The sequence below is a fragment of the Cetorhinus maximus genome, chromosome 5 (assembly GCF_964194155.1).
Source record: "Cetorhinus maximus chromosome 5, sCetMax3.hap1.1, whole genome shotgun sequence".
Lineage (NCBI taxonomy): Eukaryota > Metazoa > Chordata > Chondrichthyes > Lamniformes > Cetorhinidae > Cetorhinus > Cetorhinus maximus.
In genome coordinates, this window is record NC_135883.1 from 129696165 (window position 1) to 129710835 (window position 14671).

Consider the following 14671-nt stretch of genomic DNA (forward strand, 5'->3'; position numbering starts at 1 on the left):
AATCTATATCCATATAAAATCTATATATTTAATATAAAACATCAGGACGAATTAACATCAAGACACTCAAATGTCCTCTTGCAATGCTGTGAACTAATGAGAGTGAATTTATGCTCCTGTTGGCTGGATGGGTAAATAGCATTACATGGAACCAAGCCATATATCAACTGAGAAGATCCCAAGTTCAGTCTGGTGAGTGACAAATTACCCAGTCAAAGTCTGACCATTTGTTCTCAGGTTGTGAGCCATGCTGGCAAGGACACATTTATTACCCATTCATGGTTGTCTTAAGTGGGTGATGGAACATCTTCTTTACAGCAATTATTTTCACAACTGAGTGGCACACTAGGCTATTTCAGAAGACATTAAATTAAAAATCACATAGGGCTGGATTTAATGTGGCGCAGTGGCCCCACCACCCTGACTAAAAAAGTCAGGGAGAGCCCACCTCCTCCCAACAGCTACCCTGCAGTCATTCAATGCTGTGAGCACAGTTAAGCAGTTGCAGGTGAGACTTCTATCCCTACCTAGCAAGGAAATCTCCTCTCAAAGAGCTGCTGGCCAATCTATTTGGCCGGCAGCTCTCTAGTCCCAGCAGTGCCACTGGGAGCAGTGGCCACCACTGGGACTGCAGCCAATCCTGACAAAGAAGAGTCCAGACTCGGAGATGTCCAAGGTCTTGCCAGGGCCAGGCTGACAGGCCCTGCTGAGGGAGGTCTCGGGGGGGCCAGGTTTGAGAGGCTGGTGGGGAAGGTAAAAGGGACTGGAGGGTGAACCTTGTCTGCTCCTGGCATCATCTGAGTCTGAAGAAAGCTGCATGTGATTAAAGTTTCCACTATTATTTTGATGGGCCCAGAGGGCCCACAAAAGAGGTCCCCACCCTTCTCCTTGCCCAACACCAGCCCATACAGCTAAAGCTGTTGGGCATCTCACATGTCATGGATCTCCCCACCATGGATAAAATGCCTGTGGCAACTCGATGAGGCCCTTAAGTGGTTATTAATTGGCTTAAGGTCGGGCAGGTTGCCTATGAGGTTTAATTGCAGACAGGGCTGGATTGGTCAGGTAGGCAGCAGGCATGGCGCCCACTGGATTTTACATGTCACCCTGCCTTAAACGCCCCCTTTCCTCCCCGAAGGAAGAGTGCAAAATCGAGCCTATCGTGTGATACTGGGGTCCTCTATCAGAGGAAAAGGGGAGGGATAAAAAGTGCATTTCACTGAAGGGCATTAGTGAACCTTTTAGGGCCGACTGCTTAAATTGGTGCTCCCAGAAAATGCCTTGCCTCACTAAGAGTGCCCAGTTGGATGAGCCTTGATGAAGCATTAATCACTGCCTTTAGAAGAAAGAAGAAAAGTTACACGTACTCAACATCATCTTCGCTATTCTGATCAGTCACTTGCTTAGCTGAAGACTTGATGCTGTAGGACATTACCTCTGACAGGATTTGCAAACCAGTTTTTTACATTTAATATAAAACATCAGGTACCTACATATTAAAGTTCTATTCTAACCCTTATTTGAAGGGGTGGGAGATAAGACAACGGATTGGATTTTGTGGTGAGAATAAAGGTCAAGCTACCAGTGCTCATTGTTGTTAAGGAGTAAACTCGACAGCAACTTCCAGTATCTGAACATGTAGAGTTAAATGCGGAAATTAGAAAGTTGCTGTCTGAATTGCTCTGGTCGTCCAGAAGCTGCACTACACTGGCACAAAAGCAAGTAAGTTATGGTGTACCTTCATAAACCATTGGTTTGGCTTCAACTGCAGTATTGTGTCCAATTCAGGGCGCCACATTTAGGAATAATGTGGAGGCATTAGAGAGGGTGCAGAAAAGATTCACGAGAATGGTTCCAGGAGGAGCGAATTCAGTTACATGGACATAATGGGAGAAACTGGAGCTGCTCTCATTAGAGAAGATTGAGAGAAGATTTAATAAAATCATGAGTAGTCTGGACAGAGTACATAGGCAGAAACTGTTCGGATTGGCGGAAGGGTCGAGAACCAGAGGACAAATATTTAAGGTAAGTGGCAAAGGAAGCAACGGTGGCGTAAGGAAAATCTTTTTTATGCAGCAAGTGGTTAAGGTCTGGAATGCACTGTCTGAGAATGTGGTGGAGACAGATTCAACCATGATTCTCAAAAGAGAATTGGGTAATTATCTGAAGAGAAAAAAATTGCGAGCTATGGGGAAAAGGCAGGGGAGCGAGACTAGGTGGGTTGCTCTTGCAGAGAGCCGGCGAGGACACAACGAACCGAATAACTTCTTCCTGTGCTCTAACCATTTTATGATTCCAGTCTCTGATTTTCCCTTGGACCATGCAACAGAATTTTTCAATCTCTTTTGGTACCTCATTGAATGCCCTCTGAAAATCCACACACCATATCAACTGCATTCCCTTTATCTACAGAATCACATCTTCGAGAAACATGACTAATTAATGTATGCTGCTGGACTTAGAATGAAAAGCTTTAAGTGCTCACTAAGTTTATCTCAAATTATGAAGTCCACAACTGATGTTACTAGCCTGGTGTTGCATTGTCTATCTCTAATCCCATGCCATAATTTTCACATTTAAAGGTGGACAACTGCCATTAGGACTCTGTCTTATCTGCCTTGAGTTCTATTAATTTTTCAGGACCAAGTCCCTTTCCACAGTTATCACTAAAATTTGTTCTATATCATTCTCAATTACACCTACATTCTCACTTGCGCCATCAAAAGTAAAATAAAATATTTAATATCTATTATGAATTCACCCTGCACAATAAAATTTCCTGCTTCATCTCAGACCAGCACAGCCTGCTCTAATTTGAAAATGCAATTTCACACTGACTATTCTCTTGGAGCTTAAGAATTAGAAGTTCTGGGAGGCAGAAGAAAATGGCTTCTGCTGAAAACAACGCTTCTTTAAAATTTGTTCATGAAAATGAGGGTGTCAGTGGCTAGACCAGCATTTATCGTCCATTCCCAATTGCCCTTGAGAAGGTGGTGGTGAGTCGCTTTCTTGAACCGCTGCAGTCCATATGGTGTAGGTGCACCCACAGTGATGTTAAGGAATGAGTTCCAGGATTTTGACTCAGCGATAGTGAAGGGACCAACTGCAAGTCAGGATGCTATGTGGCTTGGAGGGAAATTTGGGGGTGTTCCCATGCATCTGCTGCCATTGTCCTTCTAGGTGAGAGTGATTGAGAGTTTGGAATATGCTGTCAAAGGAGGCTTGGTGAGTTGCTGCCGTGGATGGGATGTCAATCAAGTTGGCTGCTTTGTCCTCAACGGTGTTGAGCTTCTTGGGTGTTGTTGGAGTAGCATTCATTCAGGCATGTGGAGCATATTCCATCACACTCCTGACTTGTGCCTTGCAGATGGTGCACAGGCTTTGGAGAGTCAGGAAATGAGTTGTTCGCCTCAGAATTTGCAGCCTCTAACCTGTTCTTGTAGTTAAAGAATTCATCCAGCTGGTCCAGTTAGGTTTCTGGTCAATGGTAACTCCCAAGGTGTTGCCGGTCAGGTAATGGTAATGCAGCTGAGTGTCAAGGGGAGATGGTTAGCTTCTCTCTTGTTGGAGATGGTCGTCACCTGGCATTTGTGTGGCATGAATGTTACTTGCCACTTACCAGGCCAGACCTCCATGTTGTCCAGGTCTTGCTGCATGCAGGCAGACTTCTTCAGTATCTGAGGAGTTATGAATGGGTACTGAATACTGTGCAATCATCATTGCTGAGTAAGTGCTACTTAATAGAACTGCCAACAGCACCTTCCATCACTTTACTGTTGGAATCCATCTACCTGATACAGATGCAAAGGATATCCCTTTCATCTTATGCTGATGTTGCTCCATTGAACCACCTATTCCTATTGAATCGCCTATTCCTGTAAACAACCTGTCTCTCCTTACTATTTTAATCTACTGTTTCAAATGCTCTCAAATTCATAACTTGTGAAATTTTCAAATCTTTCTTCAGAAAAATAAATTTAATCAATTTTAACTTCCTTTCTGCTGTAATGCCCATGACTGGAGATTTCAATGTTTACCATTAGCTATGGTTCTGCTTTCCTGCTTCAGGTAATATGGCTTTAAATTCTCCATGGCTAAATTCCCTTCTTACTCCAGGATCAAGGACAACTTCAAACTCCCTCTTTTCACTATAAACCAACTCCTCTGGCCAACTTTATCCCCCCCGCCCCGCCCCGCCCCTACCCCACCCCTCCATCCTCATTTCTAACCTGAAGTACAAGGAGCTTACACATTTCACCTTAAAAATGGGGGTTAAGCCATTAGCTGCCCTTCTGTGAAACTTCTTAGGATGTTTCACTACATTAAAAGGTTCTTGGTATTTGTGATAAAATCTTGAACAGGTCATCATCCTCTTCTTAAGATCCCATACTATTAGTTAAATGGACAATAAAATACTGTATCCCATATCATCAAATAGGCTCGAGGCATTCTATGCCTTGTTTTAACATTTCCTACTTTCTTTTAATTTGCTAGCACAAACATTTTCTACTTGTAGTTTTCAATTTAAAAATGTTTAGAGTAAAATGGAGAAACGGTTTTCTTTAAAATGTCTTAAACCATTTGTTTCAATAGCTTGGTGCTGGCCCATATGAGTTTTAATCTTGCAACAATGAACGATTTCAGTCTTGAAATTTAATAGACAGATTTTCAGCGATGTATTATCAAAGCCTTCAAAAGTGCAATATCAGTGAAAAATATGGAACAAATAATGTACATACAAAATGAAAACTCATCTTATTTTCTGATTTGTTTGACCAACAGCAACAGTGAAGCACCTACGTACCCAGGTGAAGGATATAAGAATATTTTTGTTGACGAACTTCTGTTCTTAGCACACCACCTTCCAAATCTACAATCACGGAACCTGAGTTGATGTCCTTTGAAAGAATTTTGCACAAATTAAGAACTGCCACAAATTCTATGCTGCTTCAAATTAATAAATTCAGATTAAAAATTTAAATAAGCAGATGTACAAATACTTGGAATAACTGCTCATTTCACATGCAAGCAGTATTTCAATTACCGGTACCATTATGTTTATCATATAAATAGTCATTGCAAATTCGTCCCTTCCCTTTTGAAAGGAACATGTAATGTCTGAGTTTGTACCAGAACTGGTTGTTATAAACACTTAACCAGTACACTGAAGTCTGTCAGAGACGGGATTCAGTCACCTCTACCTGATCTGGCCTAAATGTGGCTCAAGTTCAAACAACAGTTCACTCTTCATGACCTAACAAGATACTCAGTTGTACAAACCAAGACAATTAAGGATGGGTAATAAAAACATCTGAGCCAATATCACTCACATCCTGAATGCATTTTTAAAAAAAGCAATACTTGGTAAGGGTAGTGAGTTGTTGTGACCTGAAATGGACTGAGCACAGTGGAGAACTGTTTCCATAGAAACAGATAGCCAGACATCTATGTTCTCCACCTGTGCTCATTATGAATGTTTAGCTGAGAGCAGAGACTGACAAATAGTGGAAATGGTGGAAATCAGTGTCTCAGAAAGAGAAAACCAGTCCAAAAGAGAAAGCTTGAGAGTGAACACACAAGACAATGTGTGAAAAGCAGAGCATGTGCAGAGAGAGGGGGGGAGATGGAAGAACACAGGCATGAGGTGATCACATGTTCTAGCCTATTAAGCAGGTACAAGTGCAGAACAGCGGCACAATGTCACCTAACAGGAAGATTCCGAAGAGAATGGAATCAGTGCTCAAATTGGAAAGCTGAACAGTGACGGAAATATTGTGACAAGAAATTTGTACATCAAAAAAAAAGTGTACAAAGTTAATACCGACACAGCAAGTGCACCTTACATAGCTATGGTTTCTCAACAATATAAACTAGTTGACCCCCTCCCATGGCATTACACATAACTCGGAGGGTACCCTGGTTGCTTTACCAAACTCCAAGAACCCCTCCAGTGCTTTGAAATCCCAAATATCTTTCTGCTAAGCTGTTTTGTCCAGATATCTCTTCCCATTGTTACCAGACCCCTTGACTTTCTCTCGCATTTCAGATACCGGGAACTGTCTGAAAAATAATAGACAAAATGCACCAGGATAGGAGTAGATTCCTGGTATTTTGGAGCACTTAGGGAGGGCAGGTATCAAGGGTTTTACTGCTCCTTCCCCTCTGCCCTCTTCTCCTTTAATATTCCTTTGTCTTATGTGGATTTTTTTTTTCTCTCCCTTCCTCGGATCTCTATTCTATGACGGTTCTGTGTTTCAACACTGGCTTGTATTTTCCTTGCACAGGGAAAGTGAGGTAGTCTTCCAGTTTGATAAACTAGAGTGGGGTCTTGGAGTTTCCCAAGACTATGGTTAAACTACTGAGATTTGACAACAGTTTGAAGGCTTAATCTGTTGTTTGGGTAAACTGGGGATTGGGATCTTTGAGAGATGGAGGTTGGGAAGTTGAAAGAGGGACAGGGATGGAAGATGGGAGGCACAAGAAAAGGATGAAAGTTAAGAGGCAGAGAGAGAATGGAAGGCCAGACAAGTATTGGACAGTTGGAAGTTGAGAGGGAGAGCTGGAAGAGCTACTGAAATTGAAAAGTTGAGGGCTGGCATTATTCTAGGAGTGGAAGTAGAGAAAATTGGCAGCCAGCAACCTTTATTTAGCTGAGTTCACCCCTCTCACATTTCTCTCTTCTACTTCCTCTCACCCACCAGTTGATACCCAATTTCTCCCTCCCCCCCTTCCTTCTTTTATTGCTCCCATCTGCAACCTTTCTGCTCCCCACTCTTGCATACTCTTCCCCACCATCTTCCCTTTATTCTCTGGTAAATATGCTACCATTTTAACTACAAAGCCAGTTCGAGCTTTAACGCATGTAAAAATAATTACAATTGTGGCTTAGAGGCAGGGCAGCATGGCAACTGAGAGGGGGAACTTGGTGGCATCTGGTGATGGTTCAGTAAGAACCAGTGATGAGACCATACAGGACCTAGCTGAAAATAAAATCTATTTTAAAATATATTCAAAAAAATTATGCAAAAAGAAAATCTGATCTGAATGTTGTAGAAGTCTCAGACTGGTGCTCTCTGTGCCTGCTCATAGTTAAGGAGACAACAGCAACAGCTACCTTGGAGACAAAATATTGGGTTCAGAGGTAATTAAAATCAAAATAAATATTTTACCGTGGTAGAAAAGCTAAGTATAACAAGTGTTGGACTTAAGAGAATTGTGTGTACGTGCATACATGCACACAAACATTTTGTAGACACTGGTGGACAATGAGATGCTAATAAAAAATTGAACCCATGTTTCCCAATACAGCACAGGTTCTTTGAAAATCATCTAATTTTGTCCAGGGGAGTACTTGCCTATAGTTTGGCTCCACAAGTTATAAACTCTAGATTTACTTGTAATATTTCTTGGAAGGATTACTAATGAACAGCACAATAGAGCGAGAATTCATTTGCCATATTTTGCTGAAAGCAACACAAATTAAGATCAATGTTATCATTTGCCAAAATCACTTTCAAGGTTTAATTTACCAAATGTTTGCACAGCTTGTCAAACATTTAGTTACACAATTCAGAAAGACGGCAGCAGCTTCTTAATTGTCACGTTAAATTGATCTTCAGAATTATTCAGTCTGTGCTTCTTCTCCCACGTCCCACAGTTAAGCAAAGCTATTGCAGTCAGTTAAGATTAAACGTTATCTATCCAATGACAATTCTGCAGATGGTTTTATTCTTGAGCACATACCTTTTTTTTGGTGTATATAACAACTGTGATTGTATCCTCTGTCTGAAACCATTCATGTCTGGTAAAATTGTTAAAAAAACAATTTGAGTTGGATGACAATACCTTTTGAATTCAGAATATAAAACATATTTTCACGGTCAAACTGAAGTGAGTGAGTATAGCCATAACTCAAAGAATGGACATGGGATAGAAAACTAGAAAAAACTGGGGATCCTTCATGTGAAAAAGGTGACAGAGGCGATATAGCAGAAGGATACATGAAATTGAACCATAGAGAAAAGGCAAACTTGGAGCTCTACATCATGACGGGCCGTGAGTGTAGATCATCAAGTACCATAGATTCAAGCGGTGAAAGGCAAATTTGTACTTTAGTGAAGGAAACATATCCTCCTTACCCAGTTTGACCCATGTGTGACACCAGAGCCATACCAAGGTAGTTGAGTCTTAACTGCCTTCTGAACTGGCCTAACAAACCACTTAGCTTCATCAAACTGCTATGTAATTCAAGAAGAAAGTTTGTCAAGACCTTCTCAGAGTCAATTAGGAATGGGCACTAGGGCCGGGATTTTCCAGTCCAGCCCGCAAGACAGAAAATTTGACGGACCAGTAAAATGGAATATCCGGTCCCTCCCGATCTCGCTCTAGATGCCAACCTTGCTAGTGATATCCATATTACTAAAATCTTTTTTTAAATAATTTAAGTTTGATGATGGAACTTTTAAAATTCAGAATATAAAATACATTTTCACAGTAAAACTGAAGTGAGTGAGTAACATCCATGGCCTCAAAGAACAGACATGTGATAGAAGACTAGAAAAACACAGAATGAATTAAAAAAATTATAACTGATGTCAGGAAGTATGTCTTCACTTTAAATATTATCAGTACTTGAAGTGTACTTCTGATCAATTGGTGATGAAATCTTAAGATCATTCAAAACCCAGTTCTATGCCTTAAGGGGGGTTGCGGTTATAGGTTTATTTTCTTTTGGAAGAATGGACTGAATGGCCACCCTCATCTGTATATTTACTGCAAACAGGCACCTGGTACTGAATTCATGATTAAATGATGTAGCTGAAAATACAGGGTATGAACCAGATTAAATAATGAAGAGAAGTAGCAAAACTTAGGAACTACAGATTTATGGAAAGAATATTCTTGGAAGTTGAGAACAGGGCAATAGGGACATGCTGATTAGCTGTTTGAGGCAGTGGTGAAGTTCCCCTTCAAAAATTTATGTTAGATCTTCCTCTTCAATCATGCTCTTGCCTTATCTCAATCCTAATCCCGTTTTTCCTCTTTTCTCGCTATCACCACGCTCTAAAATGTTTTCATATGTTACCTTGTACGTAATAAACTCTACAGATATGCAAATAGCTATATAGAAATGTTAAATATTTGCAAGCTCAAAAAATAAAAATCAGAACTGATTGGCAATTTCAAACTTTTGGTAAATACAATGTTTTGACATTAATGTCCTTGACATTTGCCACCCTTTGAACAAGTTGACAGATAAACTAGACAATAGTTATCCAGAAAGTTGATGTGGTGGATGATACTAAAACTACCATAACTGTCACCAGTAGCAGTTTACAACAACTTGCATTTACATAGAATCCTTAATCTAGAAAAAACTAGATTCAGGGGAGAAAATAAATGTGTACCAAGATTTTGAGGCAAGTTTAGATGAATAAAAGCTGATTTCTGTATTGTAAAAGTTTTGAAAGATGAAGAAGGAGTTAAAGGGGCGGGGGGTGGGGGTGGTGTGGTGGTAGGGTTTGAGAACAGAGCTGAAAAGCATTGAGGTATGATAACCTATGGTCTGTCGCTTCTCATGGAATGGAAGGAAGGGAGGGGAAGCATAGGAAGTCAGAGTCAGAGGACCAGTAGAATCAAAAGGCTGGAGACGGATGCAGAGATAAAGTTGTGTAAAGCTGTGAAGGGCATGGATTTTAAATTTAATACATTAAGGAACAGGTGACCAATGTAGGTCATTAAGGAGGTGTGTGATTGAAAGCAAGTGACAAAGAGTAGGGATAATGACAGGTAGTCCAATTGGCAGGATGTGATGAGTGGTGTCCCATAGCTGCATTGGGGCCTCAACTATTCACCACATTTGTTAACGCCTAAATTTGCTGGTGACACATAGATAGGTGGCATTATAAGCAGTGTAGTTGAAAGTATAACATTACAAAAAGATATTAGCAGATTAAATAAAAAGGCAAAATTGTAGCAAATGGATTTCCATGTAGGAAAGAGTGAGGCCATCCACTTAGGACCTAAAAAGGGTGGGTCAGAATACTTCCTGAATGGTGGAAAGCTAGAGAATTTGGAGAGTCAGAGACTTGAGGCCCATTGACATAGATCATTAAAATGGCAGGTACAAACAATAACCAAAAAGGCTAATGAAGTGTTGTGGTTTATAGCTAGAAGACGAGAATACAAGGAGGCGGAATATAAGAACAGAAGAAATAGAAGCAGAAGTAGACCGTATGGCCCCTTGAGCCTGCTCTAGTGTTCAATAAGATCATAATTACACTTCTACAGCAATTCCATTTTCTCTTCCTATCCCCATATTCCTTGACTCCCTTAGTGTCCAAAGATCTATCAATCTAAGTCTTGAATACACAATGACTGAGCAACCATTCTCAAGTAGAGAATTTCAAAGATTTGCAACCTTGTCATCCAACACTCCGTACCCATGTCCTAACTAGAAGCAAGTTTTGTTCCCCTATCATCCCTGTGCTTGTTGACCTACACTGGCTCCCAGTCAAGCAATGTCTTGATTTCAAAATTCTCATCCTTGTTTTAAAATCCCTTCATGGCCTTGCTTCTCCCTATCTCTGTAATCTCCTCCAGCCCTACAACCCTTCGAGATATCTGAGCTCCTCTAATTCTCATCTCGTGTCTCCCTGATTTTAATCGCTCCACAATTGGTGGCCGCGTGTTCAGTTACCTAGGCCCCAAGATCTGAAATAACATCCCTACTCCTCTCTGTCTCGCTACTTCTGTTTACTCCTTTAAGACACTCCTTAAACCCTACCCTTTGACAAAGCCTCTGACATGCTCTTGTAACCACAGTATTTATATGGCTAGTTCAGTTCAGTTTCTGGCCAATGGCAATTCCCAAGATATTGATAGTGGGGGTTCAGTGATGGTAATGCCATGGAACTTCAGGGGGCGATGGTTAGGCTCTCTCTTGTTGGAGATGGTTATTGCCTGGTACTTGTGTGGTGCGAATGTTACTTGCCACTGGTCAGCCCAAGCCTGGGTATTGTCTCGGTCTTACTGCATTTGGACATGGACTGCTTCAGTATCTGAGGAATCGCGAATGGTGCTGAACATTGTACAATCATCAGCAAACATCCCACTTCTGACCTTATGATGGAAGGAAAGTCATTGATGAAGCAGCTGAAGATGGTTGGGCTGAGGACACTACCCTGAGGAACTCCTGCAGTAATATCCTGGGGCTGATATGACTGACCTCCAACAACCACAACCACCTGCCTTTGTGCTAGGTATGACTCCAACCAGTGGAGAATCTTCCTTGTTTTGCTAGGGCTCCTTAATGCCACACTCGGTCAAATGTGGCCTTGATGTCAGGGGCATTCACTCTCACCTGACCTCGGGAGTTCAGCTATTTTGTCCATGCTTGAACCAAGGCTGTAATGAGGTCAGGAGCTGAGAGACCCTGGCGGAACCCAAACTGGGTGTCAGTGAGCAGGTTATTGCTAAGAAAGTGCCGCTTGATTGCATTGTTGAAGACCCCTTCCATTACTTTACTGATGATCAAGGGTAGATTAATGGGGTGGTAATTGGCCGAGTTGGATTTGTCCTGCTTTTTGTGTACAGGACTTACCTGGGCAATTTTCCACATAGCCGGGTAGATGCCAGTGTTGTAGCTATACTGGAACAGCTTGGCTAGGGGCGCGGCAAGTTCTGGAGCACAAGTCTTCGGTACTATTGCTGGAATATTGTCAGGGCCCGTAACCTTTGCACTATCCAGTGCCTTCAACTGTTTCTTGATATCTTGTGGAGTGAACTGAATTGGCTGGAGACTGGCATCTGTGATGCTGGGGATATCTGGAGGAGACCGAGATGGATCTATCCACTTGGCACTTCTGTCTGAAGATCGTTGCGAATGCTTCAGCCTTATCTTTTGCACTGATCTTTGAGAATGGGAATATTTGTGGAGCATCTTCCTCCAGTGAGTTGTTTAATTGTCCACCACCATTCACGACTGGATGTGGCAGGAATTCAGAGCTTAGGTCTGATCCGTTGGTTGTGGGATCGCTTAGTTCTGTCCATCACTTGCTGCTTATGCTGTTTGGCATGGAAGTAGTCTTGTGTTATAGCTTCACCAGGTTGACACCTCATTTTTAGGTATGCTTGGTGCTGCTCCTGACATGCCCCCTTCACTCTTCATTGAACCAGGGTTGATCCCCTGGCTTGATGGGAATGGTAGAGTGGGGTCAATGCTGGGCCATGAGTTTGTGTTCACAGATTGTGTTCGAGTACAATTCTGCTGCTGCTGATGGCCCACAGCGCTTCATGGATGTCCAGTCTCGAGTTGCTAGATCTGTTCGAAATCTATCCCATTTAGCTTGGTGGTAGTGCCACACAACACGAAGGGGGGTATTCTCGATGTGAAGGTGGGACTTTGTCTCCACAACAACTGTGCGGTGGTCGCTCCTACCGATAGTGTCATGGACAGATGCATCAGCAGTAGGAAGGTTGGTGAGGATGCGGTTAGGTATGTTTTTCCCTCTTGTTGGTTCCCTCACCACCTGCCACAAACACAGTCTAGCAGCTATGTCCTTTAGGACTCGGTCAGCTCGGTCAGTAGTGGTGCTACCGAGCCACTCTTGGTGATGGACATTGAAGTCCCCCACCCAGGGTACATTCTGCACCCTTCCCACCTCAGTGCTTCCTCCAAGTGGTGTTCAACTTTGAGGAGCACTGGTTCATCAGCTGAGAGAAAGCAGTACGTGGTAATCAGAAGGAGGTTTCATTGCCCATGTTTCACTTAATGCCATGAGACTTCATGGGGTCTGGAATCAATGTTGAGAATTCCCAGGGCAACTCCCGGCTGTATACCACTGTGCCATCACCTCTGCTGGGTCTGTCCTGCCAGTGGAACATGACATACCCAGGGATGGTGATGGCGGTGTCTGGGACATTATCTGTAAGGCATGATTCTGTGAGGATGACTATGTCAGGCTGTTGCTTGACTAGTCTGTGAGACAGCTCTCCCAATTTTGGCACCAGTCCCCAGATGTTAGTAAGGAGGACTTTGCAGGGTCGACAGGGCTGAGTTTGCCGTTGTCATTTCTGGTGCCCACATCAGTGCCAGATGGTCCATCTGGTTTCATTCTTTTTTTGAGACTTTGTAGCGGTTTGCTAGGCCATTTCATAGGGCATTTAAGAGTCAACCACAATGTCCCCTAGGATTCATCCATGCGCTTTGGGGGTTCGAGTGATGATCTGAGGCAGGCTGGACTGACAGAGGATGAGGGAGTCACGGCAGCTGCCAGGAAAGCAAGGACACACATGGAAGAAGCTCTTGCTGTGGTCGCAGGCCAATAGAGTGTTGAGGGAGTGCAAGCTCTTCCTGCTGATGAATCTCACTGGCTGGTCACCTGGTGCTTTGATGGCCACATTGGTTCAATCAATAATGCCCTGCATCTGGGGAAATCTAGCAATGGTGGCGGAACTCAATGTCCTGTGTCCCTGCAAGGGCATATCTGTAGAGAAATGAATATTTTGTTCAGTTCTTGCAAAGAGGGCATCAGTGACCAGTGAGATGCAGTGGTGGGCAGCTGTTTGCAAGATGCCACTAAGTTCCACAGCTGATCCTCGGAAGGAGCTAGAACCAAAGAAGGTCACAGTGACTTTGATGGCCACTGGCAGGACATGACAAACAGTGCTGCAAGATCTTTGATGATGAGGTCACAAATCTCAGTGACCATTAGTTCTGGAGAGTCAAGTCCCGTGTGGCACTAAGTCTTGGTCATCCCCAGGAACTCAGTCTCCCCTGTTAGATCTGGTGTGGAGGGCTTGGCCTTTGTTGCTTTCCTGCCCCTCTTTCTTCTCCTCTGCCCTCCTGATACCTGGGGTTCCATCCTTCGTGCAAAGGGTGTTGTCCCTCTTCACCACTGGGTGCAAAATCTGACAGTCGTGCCCAACGCCAGCTGCAGCCTTCCTTTTGGGCAGGTGGCTGAACCCCCACCCAGGCAGGCAGGGAGGGTCTATGGGCTTGCCTGGAAGAGCTCCCTGCTCTTCGGGCCCCTGTAACGCCAGGGGATTGATGACCACATTCAATGCCTGAGTGATGAGTGTCCACTCTCCCCACTACTTGCACAGTGCCAAGGGCACCTCCTTACTAAGTGCCAACTCCACCTTAGCCCACTAAACCTCTTATGGGTCCAGGTTGATCTATGGACAGCCAATACTGGTTCCCCACTCTGTATCTGCCTCCCTTCAGCTGATCTGCAACAGACACCTCCTGAAACCCCTGCCCATCTTAAAAATTCCACCCTTCCACTCCAGTAAGATCTAAACAAGCTTTTTAAATACTTTAATTGGACTCAACAGGGAGGAGTGTGGGATCCCTGTCCCGCTCTCCCCTGCCCTATTTAACATTGCCAAACCTGGGAATGACATCCTGAAACTGACACGCTGGTCACTGATGGTATCTTCGGGCCACCCATTCCCGCTCCTCCTCCGTTTCTGACAGGGAGCCCTGAAAATTCAGCCCAAGGTATGTGCAGAGATGGGTGGCTTTGTTGATGTAGAAGTGAACAATTTTGTAATGAATAGAATCTTGAGTTTGAAGTTCAGGTCTGAGTCATAAGAGAAAGCCTAATCTAATACAGCCTGAGGAACTGGGGAAAGAATGGGATCAATGGCAAGTTTGAAGATGGATATT

General features: G+C 43.2%; 1 protein-coding gene across 2 annotated transcripts in view; it reads right to left on the reverse strand.

Annotated features, from left to right (window-relative positions):
* Positions 1 to 14671, reverse strand: part of cyb5r4 (cytochrome b5 reductase 4) — a 117453-nt gene that overhangs the window by 59966 nt on the left and 42816 nt on the right. For both annotated transcript variants that reach the window (XM_078542486.1, XM_078542485.1), the window contains exons 7-8: positions 7744 to 7801; positions 4805 to 4898 (exon numbers count right to left, since the gene is read on the reverse strand). In XM_078542486.1, coding sequence (XP_078398612.1) covers positions 4805 to 4898; positions 7744 to 7801 — 152 coding nt within the window. The remainder of the gene's footprint in view (positions 1 to 4804; positions 4899 to 7743; positions 7802 to 14671) is intronic.